Genomic DNA, 14,628 nt, shown 5'->3' with positions numbered 1-14,628 from the left:
ATTGGCTTTTTCATTCTCTTTTCTTCGCGTATTGTTGTCTTTTGTGTGGTTGGTTTTTTTCAGTTGGTCTTCTCTCATCACCACTGTAGCCATTAAGGAGATAGGGCAAAATAATTTTATTCGTGAGATGAGGAAAAGTTATTTCAATGAGTAGCGTAACCTTGCTAATTATTATCATTCACATAACTTTCAAGGGCTTTCAACAGTTGATTTTTTTTGTGGAATCAAGGCCTAATCAATGGAAAGGATCCTACTCCCACACCAATAGGTACTTAAGTATTTCAGTTCATAAATGCACTCACTTTGGTGCATACTTTACGGGAGAGTAAGGGTGGGAGTCATCTCTCTGAATTTTACATGGCTAAGTTAAGATCCTGTACTGATCATTTATGGTCTCAGACTGTGGAGAGAAACCAGCATCTGGAAATATTCCAGACTGATCTAACACACCCACCTTAGGCATCTGTCTTTGCAAGAAATGAAGTTTTCTGCAAGTGCCTCTCCCTCTCTCTCCTCCCACCCTCTGTGGTGATACAGACAACTTAAAAGGCCAAGCAGAATGCCACACCTAAATTTCAGATGGGTGAGAGACTGTTGAGAGGAACCCTGCTTCACAATTCCATTTCCAAACCTGGGAAACAAACTGGAGTCAGGTGCATGGATACCGATGCTTCATGGATCCATTGTTCTCATGGTACAAGGAATACCTCAAGCAACAATCTGGCAAAACATCTATCAACATGTTAATTCTGTGGCCACAGACTTACCTGATGATTTTATGGAAGAACTATAGGCAATCCCATTGTGCTGCTGATTATCACCAATTTCCGGAGTTGTAGTTATTACAGGCTTTGGCTTAAATTCACGTTTAGGCCGGCTAGATGCTACATTTATTCTGGAACACAGAAAAGAGTGGCAAGAGATTTACTTGAAGAAAGAAATACTTATGGAGCTCCCACTCACGTTCAGTGCTTTGGTGTTTGAAAAGTGGGGGGAAAAAACCTTCTGCTGCTTTTCTTTTTTGGCTTTTTTTTTGGGGGGGGGGGAGGGAGTGCAGGTTTATTCACTAAAAGCTGCTCAATTCTCGTGCAGTATTTGAATTTCAGCAAGTCCCTATTTTATTTAATGCTTTGGTCCTGCTGACAGAGGCATAAAGCTTAACAGCCTGAGTATGAGAAGTGCTGAGCATCCACAGCTGCCACTGAGTTCAGCAGAAGTTCCAGGAATGAGCTCTCTGGAAAGCTCAACTACAAATGACATATGCAGAAACCCAGCCAGGACAGAGGCCCAGGGACTGCATCGCACACATTGCCTTTTTATGAGAGAAAATGGGAAACAACCATTTTGGTCAGCACAACTGCCTCAATACCTCTTCCTGTATGTGCATGTGGCCCAGGCTGAGACCTCCTTGTCTCACTGGCCCCTCCAGCTGGGATGGTGCAGGGTGTCTACAGACACAGCTACCCCTATGCCAATACAGCCACCACGTCCACCCTGATCTCAGGAAAGCCCCAAACAGTTACCTCGACTCTGTGACTGTAACCTTAGCCTACGCTATGGTGACATTCAAGTCATTTAGGTCTCCTGTTCTCTGAGTGACATATAACAAATTAACCACAGCAGCATTTTTTTCTTCTATTCGGATGACACAAAGTATCTGGGCCTTTCATAAGTGCATTATACCACAGCCCTGTTCCTAGCCAGCTGGCTATTCCCTTACTCTGCTGCAGAATTTTGTTATACCCCTTAATCTCAATGAAAATAGGCCAACTTCTCAGCAAAGTCTCCAAAACACAACGCAAAGCATGCAAGTTTAAATAAACCTACAAACAAAAGGAGGCTGTCCTGATTAACCTCCACAGATGTGAGAGAGAGATTCTGCACACACTCAAAGCTTTCTGGGCAGATCCTGCATTACATTAAAGGCTCACAGCGCAGCAAGAAGTTGCCAGGTGGCAACGGTTTAAAGCAATGAAGTCCAGTAAGGCACAGAGTGCAGCAAATGTGCATCTGTGAGATGGTGCTACAAGATCTGTTGCTTCAGTGACTTTTCACGCTCATGAACCTCATCTGCAAAAGAGGTTCAAAATTTTCTGATGGGTTCAGTCTTACCGGTTTTGCAGCTTGCTCTGCAGATCCTCCAAAATTTCTGTGGATTGTTTATGGTAATCTAGTGCTGCTTCTACAAACACAGCCAACTGGCTGACTTGTTCTACCTGAAATAGAGAGAGGAAAATAGTTGTAAGGAGCCTGCAGTACATTCAGTTGAAGGAGAAACAAACAGATCATTCAAAACAGACCTGGTATCTCAAAAGACCATGATATCTTGTGGAGGCTATTGAAAAAGAGCATATGTGATTCTATCAAAGAAATCGCCAGTTGGAAACTGAACAAAACTGAGGTGTAACTTGTAGTTTGCTAACTCAGGGCTGGGTCCTTGAGTCATTTGCTTTCACAATGTGCAAATCCCTTCTGTTTTCAACTTCCAAGCCATCTGTCTGTCAACACCCAAGCCTGAAACAGTTAAAAGGACATGACCCCTTAACAGGTGAAAGTGGAGCTTTTCTGATCAGCAATGTTGGAAGAAACTACATTGTGACAGCTCTTATGACTCAGACCCATTAGCATTTATTAGCAATGTTTACAAACTGCAGTTCTGAAGTGATCTGGACTTACCTCACTAGATGGCAGCATTTATAAACCAATAAATGAAACATGATTTATCTACTTGGATTTAAAAAGTATCAGCCAATCATTCAAAAATATGAATGCTGAGGAAAGGGAGAATGTGAAGGAGAAAGAAAAATCAAAATATTTTTATTCATGAGGTAACAAATAATCTCATTTGCCTAACACAAACCGAGAAGTTCAAGCTGTACTGCGGATGGAGCAGTAACAGATATTTATTTGTCCTCTTCCTTTAAGACAGCATTAAGAGGACAGACCCCAAGAAGTCTGACATGTTTCCATTCCATCAGGATGTCTTCAGACATTGGATCATAAGAAAGTATCCGAGTAAACTTTCTGCAAATGTTTTATGGACCCATGGCAATTATGTGCTATACTTTGTCTGCTTTTACTCGGTTAAAAAGATTATTAGAAATTCTGCCGGGACTCCAAGAGAGCCAAACATTGTCACATAGCATACAGAAATGAAATGCACAGAACCAAATCAACAGCTGGTACAATTCCATCACAGTCAAAAGAGAGTAATGTAAACCAGCTGAGGACAACACACAAAGTACCTGGTTTTTGGATGGGGTGGTCAGAGAAAATGGATAGACAAGGACTGTCCAAGCAAGATGACTAAGAGCCAGGAGGGATATGGGCCAGGAGGGATATGGAATTGTGGATTAGGAGAAAAGAGAGAGAGAGAGAGAGAGAGAGAGAGAGAGAGAGAGAGAGAGAGAGACTGGGACAGAGCCAGCGAAACTTGAGGGACTAAAAGCCACTTAAGCAAGAGGAGCCTGGGACTGGCCGAGTGGGAAAGGCAGGGAGATGGATCTGATAAGTAGTGCATGCAACAGTCTCTATGAGGGAGGTCTGGAACTAGCTGTGCAAAAACCTGAGAAAGAGATGTGGATCAGGACTGAGTCTGGGAAGGGCACCTGGCAAGATGGCTGGGAACCAGAGAACAGAGATTGCAGGGCAAGGAGACTAAGAAAGGGTGACATATGGGGAGTTGGAAAGGATGGGAAGGAAACGATTGCAGTTAAGATCTCTGCAAACCCAGCAAGACAGTCTGGGGTTAGACAACAAGGCCGTAATGAGAAGTTTGAGGAGGACAGACGGACTGGGTCAGCATGGAAAATGGAAGGGAAGGAGCACAGAGTTTTCTTTAAACAACAGAAAGTGGATATAGAAAAAACCTCAAAGGGACAGCCAGTTCACCCCCTCCCAAAGGCAGAATTAGTTATTCTAGAAAGTACAACTCATCAGTTCTCTAGTGGCTCAGCTACACCATTTTAATCCATGAACTGTTTTATCCTCAGTTTGGTGCTTTGACTAACGATAAACACCATCTGAAACATTTCTCAGCTGCTTATGCAAGGCAGAATTATAACACACATACACTGCAACCAGGCAATTGGTAGAGCCGACAGCAGAACAGTGTGCTGAAATTGTTGATAGAGAACGTTACATTTTTTGGTGTCCTCATAAAACAGCAAGAGGCTTACTGACTTGTACACTGCTGTAAGAAATGTGTCCCACTCACAAACAGTTTAGGAGCTACAGGCTAGTTTATAACTGGCCATTACACAGGTGTGCATTGAGGGAGAAGTTGCTTACAGTTAAATACTCCCACTTAACAGCTCCTCCTTGTTGCTGTTTGCTCACAGAAGACAGCACACCTCTTCCTTTCTAAGTGTGTTTTCTGTGATGCTACATCTACAGGAGAAGAGAAAGCTTTGGAATAGGCCCAGTTCTCTTTTCCTACAGTTCCATGCTTACATGGGAGAAAGCACATCCTGCTATTTCTCTGTGTACAGACAGGAGAGAGGATTATTCTGAATGACCACAGCTGCTCCTTATTTAGACATAATTTCATGATAGACTTGGGACTCTGAGCCAAAGTCCAGGTACTTGAGCCCAAGCCACAAACAAACTCTATGGAGTAATTTTCAGAGCCAAATTGTAATAATAATGATTTTCAGAGGTAAAATCATCCAGAGACTTCAAATCAGCAGCAAAGTTTTGACAGTAAGTGAGCTACAATTCAGAAAGCGCAGGGTACATACCCTTGCTCATAGTTTCAGCAGCTGGTCTGTGACTATGTTAATCTCCCAACCTTCTCCCTCCCACTGATCAAACTGCATTCTACTCTCAGATAGTTCATTGCTTGTAGACTATAAAACTACTGAAGACCTCTGTGACAATTTTGTCTGAGCCACTGTATTTCCAGAAGAAATTCCTGAATTCTTGAGTTCTCCCATTTACTGCTGTGTATTACGTGTCTCTCTCACAGGAGATTAAAAGAGGAAAGAGGCACACTTTCTGCTTTCAGACCTTACCTCCTATGAAGGATGGGACAGGCTTTATCCAATCCCACAGACATTGCCCTCCTGGATGTACTGCAGCAAACAAAAATGCAGGACAGACTTACATCATTTTCTAAGAAATTGAACATGCTTCGTTCAGCCAGTTCCTTTGACTCTTCAAATTTTTCTACTGCTTGTTTAACTTCTTCATCTGGTATCTTTCCAAGACGCTTCTTTTTATAATCATAATCCAAACGGCGTCCTTCTAGTTTCTTCAAGTGATGCTAAATAAGACAGAACATTTATGAGGAGGTCCAAACAAACACATTGTGATTTAAGGAAACTTCAGTTATGGATGCAAATATAGAGATATGCGGGATTGAAGAAATACAAGGCTCAGAGATTATCCAGTCCACCCCTTTGATCTATGGCAGCAACAGGTAAGTCTAGGACTGTATACATGAATGAAATTTTAAACTGTGTAGAGTTTAAATAAACAACCATTTGTTAACACTTGGAGAATTGGCTACCTTGATTTACTAAACTTAGGCATCCAACTCATGGACTTCACTAAATGTGCAACACTTCAGATTGTCTAAATGAGAAGCAGGATCCAATCTAAATATGTGTGTGTCCCCATATTCTACATTGAATTCAATTTTACCTCTTGAATTACTTGCAATATGACAGCTAAAACTAAAAGGGTTATTTTCCCCTCTCATTCCATAAGCAGTGCTCCAACAAATCTTGTATTCTTGCTTTCTTTTTTAGGCGTCAACTTGACACTTCTATCTGATATAACTACAGAAGCTTTTCTGTTGCCAAAAATCATGGGACTGACAGACTTACAGAATGGACTCAAAGTGACAGTACAAAATGCTCATTAAAGCTAACATCAAACAATGTCTTTTCATCAGTTTAGAAGAACTACAACTGAAAACAGTTATGTATCACAGGAGACAGCTACAGACATCAAGACATTATTACTATCTTTTTGCTATGCTTTCCACGTCCATTTATATGTAAACAAATAAAATAACTCTCATTTCTGCATTTCATCGGGGTTTTAACTTGCTTATTACCCAAGTCTATTGAAATCAACAGACTTGGACAGAGACTGCCTGGCTTTCTTTGAATTGTCACATTGTAAACAAAAGCACGGAAAAACTTAACTCTAAAGGTTAGGAAGCTGAGGAACATATTTTTATATTTTTCCTATAGTGGCACTTCAACATTTTATGGATCATTTTTTCAGATCATTCTGTGATTGTCCTGAATAGCCTTTTTCAACAGTTACATTCATCCTCCATTACAAACAGCTTTAGGCTGATAGAGATGGCAAGATAGGATAATCAGTCACAGTAAATCACAGCCCACTCACATGTTCATAAGAATTAATAAAAATGTCAGTTAAAATAAAATAGCAGAAAAATAAAGAATATAATTTTCTTCACTATCCTTCTCGTACTGAATGTATAAGCAATATAGCAAATTGAGTAAGTTAGACAAGTGAGAAATAGCCAGGCATTGATTTTAAGCAGATTTCATCACTGTTTTGCTAGGGAGACAAATTTAAATGCAGTGAAATTTATTTACCTTATTGCTTTCAAGAAAAATATCTCAGTGAAGTACAGTTTGATTGACTCTGATCATTGATAAGTGAAGCTTTACTCTGGAAAACTTACCCCAATCTCTTTTAAATCTTTGTCCTGCAATAACTGTAGAGGATCAATAAAATTTTGTTTGACATTAATATCAAGTGAGTCCTTCACCTCTGCCATTTGCTTCATACTCTCACCAGCATCCAGTAGTGCAAGGCCTATGGTAAAGAATAGGCTGCTTATACCTCAATATATGTAAAACCAGAAAATTTGTCTTATGAAACAGCTATTTCAAACAGGTATCTTTGTATCTGCTGCAGGCCCTTGAAGAGTAAAAAAAAATAATGCAAGCTATGCACTTGCTTGTCCCCTACAGAAAACTAGAACTGGAAAATTTTTGTTCCAAATGTACTTTCTTTTTTTTCCCTGATGCCCTAGGAAAAAAAATAATACTACCTTCCCTACTGTATTTGCATAGGTTACAAACCTCCTCCACTTTGAGAACTGCAAACCGAGCTGATTAATTTGTACAACTTTAGTGATGTTATTAAATATACAAAAAGTAACTTTTTAATCACAAAATCATGTTTTACAACTTCCTCACATACAGCGTGTTTTTCTTCCAAACCTCCTTTTGATCAAAACTGTTGCTGCTTCTTTAAAACCACCTATTTAACATAGCTGTATACTTTATTAAGCATGTAAGTATCAGCAGGCAGAACAGCGTTTGAAATGTCCTTTCCCCTTTCCTAGTTTTATTTAGTATCCCTGTTGCTTTTGCAAAATCACAAATACATCCAGCTCACAGATGAGTTGTGCCACTTCACTCTTCGTGAGGAGAATAAATGAGTCTTTGGCTATTAGCAGCATCTTTCCCTCTGCAGCACCTGCTTGGGCTCGAGTGCGAGGTCCCTACACCTACATAGCTGTTACTATTTCAAGACAACCACTGTGCGTAAAATTGCAGATATTAACAACAGTACGTAACAAAGCCAGACAGTTGTGTACTGGCTTCTGCACGCAGTCCCGGCTCATGCCACCCTCTCCTAGCCCTAGTCCCCTCTCTTTCCCCACACCAGGATTCTCCTTTTCTCAGGTATTTCTCCCTGGTTCTCTCTTAATTCCAGCCACATCAAAAAGCACCCACTGAGTAGCTCTGTGACAATGCTTCAAATTCATTCCAGTCAAGCCCACACACTATGCATGCTCAGCAAGCAAGGCCTCTATCGAGATTTTGGCTGTGAAGTACCAAGATATTTTGAGAGGAAATAGGTAAGATTTGATTTACCGAAGAACTGGAGCATGGCCAAGCTAGAATACATTTTCATGAAAACAAGAAAATGCATATTTAAGATGCACTGCTCCAAAGTACAGAAATACCAGATCATCAAAAAAAAAAAATATCACCCAAAGGTACTGTTTATTTTTTTTCCAGGAGTATTTTTTCCCTTAGTTTACTTCTCAAACATAGGGTAACCGTTTTTATTTAAAGGTTAAAAGAAATACAGTGCATCTAAGAATCACCCTAAATTATTTAGGTTTGTCAACTTAGAAACTAAAATGGTCATAGTAATAATATCAATCAGACAGCATCAGTAGTAGCGTTATCAAATCCACCTGCAATAGAGGTGGACAAATATGCAGAAGCATCGTGTTTTGTTAATTATATCACCCACCCCCTGATCACTGTACTTAACCTTCCCTCTTACCTGCAGTGGCTATTTACATAGGTTATGTCACTGAGTAATATTCTGCAAAGAACTTTATGCTGAAATATTCACAGAGGAGATACACAAACTCACCAAACATAGAATCATCGCCAAGCTCTCTGCCATACCGTATCATGCAGTCTCCTAGGAGTCCCTCTGTCTGGGGATAGCCTGTGGTTTTAACTTGTCCTCTGATCTTTGACATAGTGTTCAGCATTCCCAGCTTGGCTCTGTATGCTAAGAAGGACATAAAAAAAGAACAAAAGTTATAAAAACACTTTTAAAACTAATATATTTAAAGCAATAAATCATTTAACAAGCAATGTCACAAAGCAAGTCACTATGCTGGTCTGTAGATTCGTAAGTTTTTTTGTTGTCAGTACTTCATAGTCAAAAGTTGAAATAAGATTCCGTTCAACAATATGGGTCATATGAAACTAGTTTTGTTCCCAACCGAATGAGCATCATTTCTCCAGGCAGATATAGAGCTAACCTCAGCAACCAACTAAGCCCCACACAGCCGCCTGCTCACTCCCCCCGCCCCGGTGTTATGAGAGAATCGGAAAAGCAAAAGTGAGAAAACTCATGGGTTTAGATAAACAGTTTAATAATTGAAATAAAGTAAAATAGTGGAAGAATATACAAAGCAAGTCATGCATGACTCAGTTGCTCACCACCTGCCGACCAATGCCCAACCAGTCCCCAAGCAGCAGTCGCGGCCCCTGGCCAACTCCCCCCAGTTTATATACTGAGGATGATGTCCCATGGTATGGAATGTCCCTTTGGCCAGTTTGGGTCAGCTGTCCTGGCTGTGCCCCCTCCCAGCTCCTTGTGTACCTCCTCGCTGGCAGAGCATGAGAAGCTGAAAAGTCCTTGACTTAGTGTAAGCACTGCTTAGCAACAACTAAACCATCAGTGTGTTATCACAGTATTCTCATCCTAAATCCAAAACACAGCACTATGCCAGCTGCTAGGAAGAAAATTAACTATATCCCAGCTGAAACCAGGACAAGTGCTTGTCACCTTCTGTGGATATTCACCAATACTCACATTTCTTTGAATATTCCTGCTTGTGAACTCCTTGATTAGAAGTATTGCAGAAAGCAAACACAGAATAGATACAAGCACGGCCAAAGTCAATTTCATGCTCGCTCTCTTGCTTGTGAGAACTTTGCAGAACTTCCCCCCACCCCCTTTTTTTTTGGTTCCAGTAATCAAGACAGTAGAAATTTATTCTGCAGAATGGCCTGGTACATACAAATTAATTTATTGTTATCCTGCACGTATCATGATAAAAACACGCATTTATTCTTGGAGAGTTTTTCCAATCTACTCCTTACTATCATCACTCAACAGCTTCTTCAACATAGTAACGGCCATGGGCCAGACATTCCTGAGGAATGTGGACCATGGTAACAAGCTTCGTCTTGAACATCTCAGCTGGGCCTTGGTAAAGGACTGAATCCTATCATCCTTTTGTAGACATAACCCATTAAACTTCTTCAGGGACGTGCATCTCAAAGTACCCACAAGAGATGGCTATCTCTGAAGTCACTAATGTAGCTGACTAAACAGGAATTCAGTCAGACAGCTCTCAAAAAATGAAGGTTCTTCCAACAGCTGGTTTGGACAGTGAATCGAGGTCACAACAGATAAACTTCGTGACTGACTGCAAATGTAAACATGTCTCCTTTCTTGTTTCTTAAAACAAGATTTCAAAAACCTCTATTAAATGACGATCCAAAATCCACGAAGACCTAGCAGTAGCCAGAAAATGGAAAACCTCATTCAAATACTGGGTAAGCAAGTACAGCCCTCTTCCTCATGGCTACATAACCACCAGTACCTCTGATGGCAGCAGCATCCGAGTTAAATTCAATTGCTTTTTATATCTCTGCTAAAAAACATGTTGGCGTTCTCTTCACTTTAGGGATCCGTATCCCACTCCAGGAAACCCAGCACAAATATGAACACACGTGCTGTACCACAGGACCAAGCTGTCCAAAACATGTTATGCATGCGCAACCTACACATGCCCAGTAAACCAGATGCACTGTGTGCTGCAAGTTGAATGCATCCCAGATCAGACTTACCGCATATAAACTTGACAGTTCATTGCACACACAGGTAAAGTTCTCTAGGACACCCATGAGCCTCACAATGATGACCTAATTAGCTTTTATTTACCTAGGATGAATTTCCAAGTAAGAAGACAAAGTTCAGCAAAATCCAACACCTGTTGTTCCTATCCTACCTGGATTTGGCTGAAGATACTCTGTGGATTTGGATAGAAGCTCCACTACAGCTTTATTAGTAACATCAATTTTCTGAAAAAGAAGAGTACACAATTAACAAAAAGCAAATCAGTTACTAGAAAGTTTATCATTTTATTAGACATAATATACTATTCTAACTGATTATGAAATTTTATTTAAAATAAAGCAAATATTGTGGCTTAAAATAAATAGCCATGTCATAGTTACGACAGGATTTTACCAAAAACCATATTCATTGGCAGGTAGTACTGGGAAGGAGAGAAGGTTTATATTAAAATGTGGGCTTGCCTTTCCAGCCCATCAGTCTTGACTACTACTTACACATTCTAGACTACAATTTTCCAGCCATCCCAATAGTTGTTACTAAGACTGCTTTCCTCCACAGGTTAAAAAGACTGAACATATCCCTCACAATCTTGGGGTCAGGGCCATTTAAGGCAGTAGTTTGCACCGTCTTCCCATTTTATAGTTTCTAAAATGCTATAAAAATCACATTTCTGGTTTGTTTCCCTTTTCCTCCCTTAGGGCCTGCACATTATTTTTCCTCTTATAATGCAGAGAAAGGAAATAATTATTCCTTAGCCAATGAAACTGAAACCTAGAAACCTGTTTAGATCATAAATTCAAAAGTGCATGTTGGAAAAAAAACCAACTCACGCAAGACTTTTTTCGTCAAGCTGCCAACAATAAAAGCTGTGACCTAGGTCTACTATGAACATTAAAAAAATACACAGAAAGACAAGGGCAATTAAAAAAAAAGCACATAAAAGCAGAAACTGGCAGGAACATTGTTTAATTTGCAACACAACAGCTAATAAGTGGATAGCAAACATCTCCATTTCCACAACAATTCATGTAAATTTCTGAACATGGATTTAAACTAAGAAATATAATTCTGTATCAAGAGAAATTTTGACCCTAGTAGTTAGATTTTTATCATGAATAATATCAGATGGGAAGGCTTTGTGATATTTACAAAGGCTCACTAAACACTGAAGACTTCTCTCTCCAGTCTCCCACACAGAGGAGAAAGGCCCCTCCTGATGCTCTGCACCATTCTTGGAGGAGTTTCCTTTCACTGTCGAGAGGTGTCAGCGGAACCTGCTTCCTCTGCTCAGACAGCCTTTGTGGCTGTCTCTTCTCCCTTGGCTGAGGTGACAAGGCTCAAGGATAAATTTGCACTTATCCTTACATAATTCTGTTCGGAAGCACATGGGTTCCCCCCCCCGTAAATCTACAATACCATTCTATCACTTGAAACATGAAACATTTTTGATTCTGCAATAGCTTAATATTGAAAAACATAATGTTGCTTTCCTTACCCTTTCCATCTCTTGAAATTCTTCATCTAACTTTGTTCCTTCTGCTCCACTTATTTTTTCACTGAACAACTGTAAAAAGACAAATTTAACAAAAAAATTGCATGACTTTAATTACAGAATAAATATCTCTGAGAGTCACAGGAATTCATTTCAGATTAGAAAATATGCAGCAACCATTTGAGGCAACTGTGCAAGAGAAGAGTAACCTTAGTCTTGGAAGTGAAGCACTCATTTCAAGAGAGACAAAGATACCCAATATGAATTTACAACAGGCAAACAAAAAATGACTTCTCATGCTTAAACAGTTTGTACCCTAAACACACTCCTACACTGCAGACTTCAGGCATAGGGACCGGAGTCTGACTGCAGGTAAATCCAGAGTAACCCTTTCAAGGATGTCTCTCCAGCTCTGTACTTCTGAGTACCTTCTGGTCCTGTATGCCATTAGGCTCAGGGATACAACTCCCACTCCTGCTGCTGGGAGTTGTGTGAAGTTCTCTGGAAGGAACGGACTGAGCATCTTTATGATACTGAAAACAAAAATGCCATGCATTCTTCAAAAACACAAAGCACCAGTTTTAAATAGAGGATTTCAGTAAATCTTCTTAAGATGGCTGAAACATTATCCAGCTTTTGTGTAAAAACTCCAGGCTGTCAGACCCGAGTCTGGTCCTCACTGAGTAAGTTGTGGCTAGGAATAAGCACTCGAGCACAACTCTGCTATCTGCTTCTTGCAGTGCATGGTACCTGCACTGCAACAGCATGAAAAGAAAGCCAGACCCTCATCCAGTGTTAAACAGCCTGTGAAAGCATCACTTCACTACAAGAGAAGTGGTTTAACACATATTCAACAAATATTAAACATAAATTCCTAAGATAATTCCTGCAAAAATGCTACGCATTTCTGTTTTAATTGACTTTTATCACTGAATCTTGTAACAGCGTAATGTAATATCCAGGCCTAGCTCACTGACTGGTGTTCCCCAAACCTGCCCCCAGTAAAGCGTTTTGTTCGTCCTCAGCACCTTCTCAAAGGGAATTCATCTCACTGAATTAAAAGGGCCTTGGAGACTTGCATAATCTGAAAATGGGTCACGGCTCTTTGTAGTGCAATAGTTCCCTCTTCTCGGTCACAGCCCGCGCCGCTCAGGTGTGGAGGGAGCGTGCTGCCTTGCCAAAAAACAGCGATGAGCTGATGAAGCAGAGCTGGGAGCTCAGTGGCAGCTGACCTTGCATCAATATCACTGCTACCACACAGCCAACAGACCTGCTTAAGGGCAAATGTGAGTTCAAAGAGAGCCGTACTGCTAATTATTTCTATCGGCTTTACAGTAGGACTCACAATCTTTATGCTTAATATGCCAAACAGCCCACAAACTTGTCAAGATTATTTCTCTTCCAGAGCACTGACAGAACAAGCACAAAAGCAGATAAAAACAGAGATGGAGAAGCCCAAGTACCAGTGAGTTCCTGTAGGTCATCATCTTGCTGCTGTAAGACATCACAGCAGAGAAACAACCTGAGGCCATGCATGGAGGGGGACACTGCCCAGGTGTCTGCAGGAACATCTGAGGAGTCCTTGAGCACAGATGGAGAAAGGTGCATGAAAAGGCTGCATGAAAAGCAGCCTATGAGAAATTGTGCAGCTTCCTTACACTGACAGTTTCCATCTCCTTTCTGTGCAATGTTAATTCCTAAAATAATCAATGCCATTTTCCACAGCCTCACACGTTTTCTTTCTCCAACAGGCAATGAACAGATCTGTGGTTTCCTGAAACCTCTCATGGTGATCCCTTTTCAAAGGCTAAGTGCGGTGGGGGAATTATCCTTCTCAGGCTGAAGTTGCAAAATCCACATTCAGTAGCAACCCATAGCTGTCTCATTACAAATAATTCATTTATATGTTGGCGAAGAATAAGTGCAATGAAATAATATGATTGCTCGACTGTGAAAGCATAATTAATAATAAATTACTGCACCAAATGACTAAAATAACAAGTGTCCCACACTTAGAAAGAATAGATCTGAATGTTATAACAAGAAGCACGGTGGATGAGTAGAAAGATCACACACTAACAATAATGCCAGAGAGAAAAAAAACCCTCCACTGTCTCATCAGAAGGCTGACAAAGATAGTCTGAAAAACGCAATGTCTCGTCAGATACACTGGAAGTTGATATGTTTTCAGCAAATGTCTTAGGGCATACACTATTTATCCATTGGCACCCCTTAGCTCTCCCTGGCTTACTGATGGCCATACATGGTCACACACGCCTCCCTCAAGTAATAGTCTGAAACCTAGGCCTACTGTGTTGTTGCTGTTTTTGTCAGGATTGCAGCTGCTGATCCAGGCGTTTGCACTTGGCTGGTGAGGCTGCACTCCCAGTGCCGACAGGCACGCACCTCAGCACCCAGCTGCAGCCTGCTCACCCTCTTTGCACATCTGCTCAAATGCTGCCACCCATGTGGCAGCATCTGGGCAATAGATGCCCAGAGCCTGGAGAAGGAACACAGGTCAGCAGGAGAGCGCCTGAAGAGCAGCACAAAGGAACTCCAGCCAGAAAGACAGCTTCATCGGGGGCCCAACTTCAACGCCTCTATGCAAACGCACGTAGCATGGGGAATAAACAAGAGGAGTTAGAGACGTGCACACGCCTGCAGGGCTACGACCTTATTGGCATCACGGAGACGTGGTGGGATGGCTCCTATGATTGGAGTGTTGGGATGGAGGGATACAGGCT

General features: G+C 41.0%; 1 protein-coding gene across 2 annotated transcripts in view; it reads right to left on the bottom strand.

Moving 5' to 3' along the window:
- Positions 1–14,628, bottom strand: part of SH3GL3 (SH3 domain containing GRB2 like 3, endophilin A3) — a 60,458-nt gene that overhangs the window by 5,948 nt on the left and 39,882 nt on the right. The window contains exons 2-8 of one of the 2 annotated variants that reach the window (XM_009276540.2): positions 11,888–11,956; positions 10,544–10,616; positions 8,383–8,526; positions 6,665–6,798; positions 5,105–5,263; positions 2,113–2,216; positions 768–895 (exon numbers count right to left, since the gene is read on the bottom strand). In XM_009276540.2, coding sequence (XP_009274815.1) covers positions 768–895; positions 2,113–2,216; positions 5,105–5,263; positions 6,665–6,798; positions 8,383–8,526; positions 10,544–10,616; positions 11,888–11,956 — 811 coding nt within the window. Of the gene's footprint in view, positions 1–740; positions 896–2,112; positions 2,217–5,104; positions 5,264–6,664; positions 6,799–8,382; positions 8,527–10,543; positions 10,617–11,887; positions 11,957–14,628 lie in introns of those variants that run through there. The other variant, XM_009276541.1, reaches the window with a different exon arrangement.

Source organism: Aptenodytes forsteri, unplaced genomic scaffold (genome assembly GCF_000699145.1).
Source record: "Aptenodytes forsteri isolate BGI_AS27 unplaced genomic scaffold, ASM69914v1 Scaffold1, whole genome shotgun sequence".
Classification (NCBI taxonomy): Eukaryota; Metazoa; Chordata; class Aves; order Sphenisciformes; family Spheniscidae; genus Aptenodytes; species Aptenodytes forsteri.
Note: the sequence above shows the minus strand (reverse complement) of the source record. Positions and strands in the feature narration are given on the sequence as shown.